Source organism: Sturnus vulgaris, chromosome 1 (assembly GCF_052056855.1).
Source record: "Sturnus vulgaris isolate bStuVul1 chromosome 1, bStuVul1.hap1, whole genome shotgun sequence".
Lineage (NCBI taxonomy): Eukaryota > Metazoa > Chordata > Aves > Passeriformes > Sturnidae > Sturnus > Sturnus vulgaris.
Window position 1 is genome coordinate 72745236 of NC_142243.1, and position 6000 is coordinate 72751235.

At 36.4% G+C, this 6000-nt stretch overlaps 1 protein-coding gene across 2 annotated transcripts in view; it reads left to right on the top strand.

Moving 5' to 3' along the window:
- The window catches only part of LYRM4 (LYR motif containing 4), an 84773-nt gene extending 84145 nt beyond the window's left edge, over positions 1 to 628 (top strand). For both annotated transcript variants that reach the window (XM_088169845.1, XM_088169852.1), the window contains one exon: positions 266 to 628. In XM_088169845.1, coding sequence (XP_088025971.1) covers positions 266 to 328 — 63 coding nt within the window. In that variant the 3' untranslated portion in view covers positions 329 to 628. The remainder of the gene's footprint in view (positions 1 to 265) is intronic.
- The last annotated feature ends 5372 nt before the right edge of the window (positions 629 to 6000 follow it).

A 6000-nucleotide genomic window follows, 5' to 3' on the forward strand; every position in this document is an offset into this window, starting at 1 on the left:
TTCTCTGTAGTAACTTCTAATGTTATGTTTTTAGACTTTAAACAGTATTCCTCAATGTCATTATTTCAACATTTTGTATATGCAGGTATTTTATGTATTGGTTATTTTTCTTAAGGTCTAGACAAGAGTATTATTTACAAAAAAAAATGTTTATTAAAAAAAATGTAATTATGAAATAACTTAATATCTGGGCTATTCAGTTCTTGGGATTTTTTTATGCAGCCTAAATTATAACCTGTTTACTGATATTTTGGTTTGATTTCAGGTTACCATTGGCCAGCTGTACTCCACAGAAAAACTGGTCATTGAGAGTCCAGGAAACACATAGCCAAGAAAAGCCTCTGATCCTGAAGCAACACTGGACCATCTTAACCATCCTACAGTGCTACATACAGAAGAATAAACTCACAGCACATGTCTGAGCTTGTCTGTTCAGCAGAAGAAATGCCTGAGAGACTCAGTTTTTGGCAACCAAAGTACTATTTTCTAATGGGTCACATGTTCTAAGATAAATGACTGTGATTTATAATAGTATGTAAGATAGTCTTGAAATCTGTTTGCCTGTATGTTCCATGTGATGGAGTAGTTCCTGCCCTATTTCAATACAATAAAACTTCATTAAACTGCCTGTTGATCTTGTCTCTCACTGACCACAAAAAACATGTTAGATTTAAAACCCCTCAAGATTTAAAACCCCTCACCCAGTTACTAAGTTTCTGTTGATCCTGTTGCATTTTAAAATATGCAGCATCTGAATTAAATGAGTAAGTATATCGTTTATTTAAAGTATTAAAAACAGAGATGGTCGGAATTTTTTCTGCTGGACTTTGATACTTACAAATATCATAGGCTGCATTGTGTGCTTTCCTTGTAGAGCATCCCTTGACATTTCAGGAGGTGACCTAAGAATTTCATGAGCTCTTTCTTTAGTTTCCAAGAGTTAATAACCAGTCTTGTCCTACTTTTAACGATTAACTGATCAGAACAGCAGAATGTAAGACTTGAATTACGGAGGCTTGGGAGCTTTCAAATGTTTTTTCGCCACCAAGTCCTTTAATTTGTTGAGGTGCAGCTATTAGCAGAAAGCTCCACATCACTTCATGAAAGATTTCACTTTTTCACAAACATTGTGAATTTTGGCAGAAGAAAAAGAATCTAACTGGAACAGTAACTCAAGTGCTATAAGTCATGAAGTGGCAACAAGCTTTGCCTAGAAAAAGTGGAACACTCAGCATCGCATTTTATTGGTTATTCTTAAATCCATAGAATGCTCAACACTTTTAAGACCACAGATTAATTTAAAAAGCAAGGAAAATTTTTGATCAGGTTCTGTTGTTGTGCTTTAATTTGTTTTCTATTAGAAATCTGCAGAAAAATTAAGCAGTGCAAAGCTGGCATACCGGGGAAAAGAAAAGTTTCATTTTAATTCAATGAATGGTTATGGGGTTTTTTAAGCAGAAAAACAGAAGCTCAAAACTAGTTCCATGGCACTGTGGGCTTTGAAATCCACCCCTTATTTTTCTTGCTTCATAAAATTCATCTTTGTTTATGTTCTTCTGTGTTTTTCATGCTCTGTAGAAATATTATTAAAGCAGAGTGTCTAATTAAAGTGTCTAATTTAGAACAAATTCTCATTTTTCACTGCCACTTAAAGTGTATTGTACCATTTTGTACAGTTAGATGGAGATGTATAATAATGGATTTCATATAGACAATACATACAGAATAAAATAATGTGTACTTGAGACTGCAAATGTAGCCCCCTTCTCAATTTCAGATAAAAAGCAAATACAGTATTAATTCTCCCCTTCCTAGGTGTATAAGTATTGCAATGAAAATTGCTTTTAGTGGCCATTTTATTAAAATGCAATTTTAATTACTCTAATAGATAATATACATGAGATTCTGTTTAGAAATCTCCACATTCACAACTAGATAATTAAGTGCACTTAAGTTAATGGTGAAAGTGCACGGGAAGAAGAGTTTGATTGCTCTTTAAGCTTCCAGTGATCTCACAGAAATGCAGTAACATCTTAACACTCTTGGCTGACACAGGCTTGGAAGGGCTGCCAGTTTTATATTGTAAGAAACTTGGTCGCTAAAAGAGTACATGGAAAATCCTTGTCTAAAACAGTTTAATTACTGGAACAAGCACTGCATACCATTTCAAGATCTCAGAATGTATGCTAGGAAGCAAAATAAACATATTTATAAATAGCATAGCCCTGATTTATAAAGAGAGACAACTCCATCGGTAACATTTTTACTATTTAAATCTATGTTTTTCACCATATTTATGAAAATATAAGGCAACTCTTTCAATGCACAATCAGTTATTCCAAAATATCTTTCCAGTGAAGTTCTTTAGCATTGTTCCCAACAAGAATGCAGCTGTAGATGGTACATGCTGTCATACAGGCAGACAGTCACAGGAACATGAAATGTCTTATTAATTTCCTCCAAAGTATGAAGGAGATTACTTCTCCATTAATGTCTGAAAACTCTGTTGTTAAGTTTTTTGTGGTAGATAGAACACTATTGCAGTCCCAATTCATGCCATCTGCTCCAACCTTCTTTCTCAAGGTAACCACTCAGATTCTCTCTCCCTTACTTATTTCTGCCTTCAGAGGAGCAGTAATAACCTTCAGGTACAGTCTGCAGAGAGGACCATCAAGGCAACAGGCAGGGGGAAGTAACGGGGGTCTCTAATTTCCCTCTGTCCCCAATCCATACTGCAGAGGGTAAGACAGCTGACCTTCTCAGTAAAGGTCAAATTAGTTCTTACTTGAAATTACTGATCACCTTGTCATACAGTATTTATACTTTACTTATACAGTATTTATACATTACTTATTAGAAGCCAGGTAAGAACACCTTTGCTGCTACAGTCCAAAAGTCTGTGTAACACTATCTAGCTTGTTAACAGGAGTGCAAAGCTAGCTGCCTGTTCCCTGTTTTGGACAGGCCTGTATGTTTCCTTTGCTTGTAACATACATATAAGTGCATGGTCAGTTAGTGTTCATTAAGTGTGTATCAGTTGTACGTGATTCAAAGATACCTACAAATCTATTTTTCCCTTGCCTGATGTCTATTTCAAGGTATTTTGCCAAAACGTGCCCAGTTCTGTATAAAAACAGAGCTTAACAAATGCTTTATCACTGAAATCCTACAAGCTATGGAAGGAAAACACTTGCCAGCCACACCTGGCTTAGGAAGTGGAGCCCAGTTGTAGGCTGGGATGACTTTAGTGCTGTCTGACTCTTGGCCAGGGATGTGCTCATCTCTGCCTGTGGAGAGAGCAGCCTGGAGAGCTGGCACTGTGGTCCAGCCTCGGAGCTGCTGTGCTCTTACAGCTGCACCTTCTGTGCTTCACCAGTTCCGTTTACGTTGCAATACTCATTAAATCTCTCTTGGCACGCTGTCAGAAGCTTTGTTGGATTTTGTCAAAGCAGTGTAAACAACAGGAATAGTTAAAACACAAAGGAATGATCCCATGACTTACGTACAATGTCCCCTACTATAAAAAGTATATATTTTTTCCTTAGAACAGAACTCAATAAATATCTTTACTAAAGCTGCAATGTCTTAGCAAAACAACTTTGCTTTTGTATTATATAATTTTTTTTTCCCCGATCTTGGCATTTTAGCAAACTATTGACCTCAGCAGTATGAACCAAATTTTGAATGTTTGCCTATACTGAAATTTGTCCTTACTTTTACAGGATAAAGTTGGAAACAGCACTCTGAAAGGAAAAAAGGAACTATATTATTAATATTAGTAACTGTTCAAAGGACAGGCATTTCTGTTGTGTGTTACAACCTCCAAGAAATTTTTCTGCAATCGAAAGCATGGCTTCAAAATGCCCAGATATATCAGAGGTACAGATTTTCAGGAGGAGAGAAACCCAAGTGGGAAGCACGTGAACACTTTAGAGTGTTGAAACAGGCTAAGACGGATTTTAACTTACTATTCCATTTTCTCAAAAGATACTTCTATTAAAAAAAATCCTTCCAAGTTTCCAGGCATTAAAAGCAAAACTTTTACCCTCTAACACCAGCAGACAGAATAGCTTTATGGAGAAGCACCAGCCCCTCAACTTTACTTCCTGTAATGCAACATAAATGCATCTCTCCCGATACCCAGCACAGACCATATGTACACGTAAACAGAGCCATGAAAGAGCTGTGCACTGACTGTTTTCCTGAGTTTTCCATAATGATCTACAGTGAAATCCTGGCATTATTCAAGTCAGGACTATACTGTTCGCTTTGTTCCACCATTCTTAACGCAGGCATAATTATTTCATACACTTGGGAATATTTTGCTTGACAGCGTTTATAAAAAAAAGAACTAAGCTGTGCAGCTCTTTAACTGAGCGTTTACATTCCTACTTTTTCTTTTTTCACTATTTTATAATGTAAGAATAGTGCATGAGGCCTTAATGTGAAAGTAAGAGAAAAAAAGAGAGAAGCCAGTAATTCTTCCAAAACTGTGTATTTTCTACAACTGTATAAGGAAAGAATTTGGAACTCTCAAACCTGTTTCACAAACATATGTACCTTCCAAAGATACCACAGCTTACAGAGGTAATTAAGTATATTTTGCAAGAGATGCTTCTTTCTAAACTACTTACCTTTTTTACTGTTAGACCAGTATCTACTGAAGCTTTGCAAGAGGGGGAAATCATGGTAATTAGCGCATTCAAGTAACTACTCTTCTGTGTTGGAGAAAAAGAACTATGGAGACCTGTGAAGAATGTACAGGCTTTCTATTGAAAGAGTACACCCCATAAATATTTATAACAGTCTTTGGCAATATGCTAATCCAAGGCAAGTAATTTTCCCTCTCTCAGAAAGAATCATGAAAAAACAATTAAGGTGATTTAATTACTGCCATGCACAGACAGCAGATTTTGAACTCTAGACAGATGAACATTCATCACAGTGCCATGTTATCCTAACCCCATAACGCAGGACTCTGAACAGAATGGACAATTAAACCTAGATCATTTCCCTTACCTTCCTGCAGAACTTTGGGCTGGATCCAAATCCCAGGGAAGCCAATGGGAGCAGAAGCCAGACTTTCCAAGTACTGACTGAAAGCTCCAATTTTAAATAAAACAGAAGTAGGTTTCATGCAGGCTTACAGATCTTCATGATACCAAAGTAAATTTAGCTTAGCAGTCCTTTTCTGAATCATTTAAATCTGAATTTAAAAATGTACATGGAAAAAATTGTTTAAGGAAGATTTAACTTTTATGTCCTTCACAGTTACCTTTACAGAGTTTCAACTATATAAAACTTTCTTCGTTTATATACACCTATAAAACCATTTGGCAGCTATTCCTACCCAAGTCCTTAATCCATGGTGGGGGAACAGAAATCTGCATAAAATAAAAATCTTTGGAGCTGGAGTTTTTCCAAAAGTGCAATAAATCCTAAATTTCTTATTTAGGTTTGGGGAGGGAGCTTGTTTATGAGAACGTTCTCCTAAAGTTATGCTTTGAATCTTTATGAAATACATTAACAGTAATGCAACCAAACAGAGTGCTTCACTTAACATTTTACTCTACTGGCCTTTAGATTTTAATGGAATTAAAACTACTTCATTTTGATTACGTTCCTTTGAAAATAATGTTGCAGTTATGCCATGTGTCTCAACCTCTGACCAAGAGCAGGAGCCCTGGGTTTTGCTGATGTGGGCTTGCAAGCCTTTGGTACACACATGATCCAGCTGGATTTTTACAACTGCTTCCCAGTGTAAACTTTGATAAAGGCTTGCATTTCCATAACTCCCAGTAACCACATCTATGGAAATACAGACAACTGTGAGTAGGCTGTCTTTGAAGCCTGCTTTGGAAATCTACGTTTCTGTAAAATCTTAAGAGCACAGAAATGTACTGTCTATCAAAAAGTGAGTATGTCTGACTCCCATCTAGAGGTTTTCTACTTTTCACAAAAAGTAATTCTTAATAACAAATAAAAGCCCTTCACCAGGTA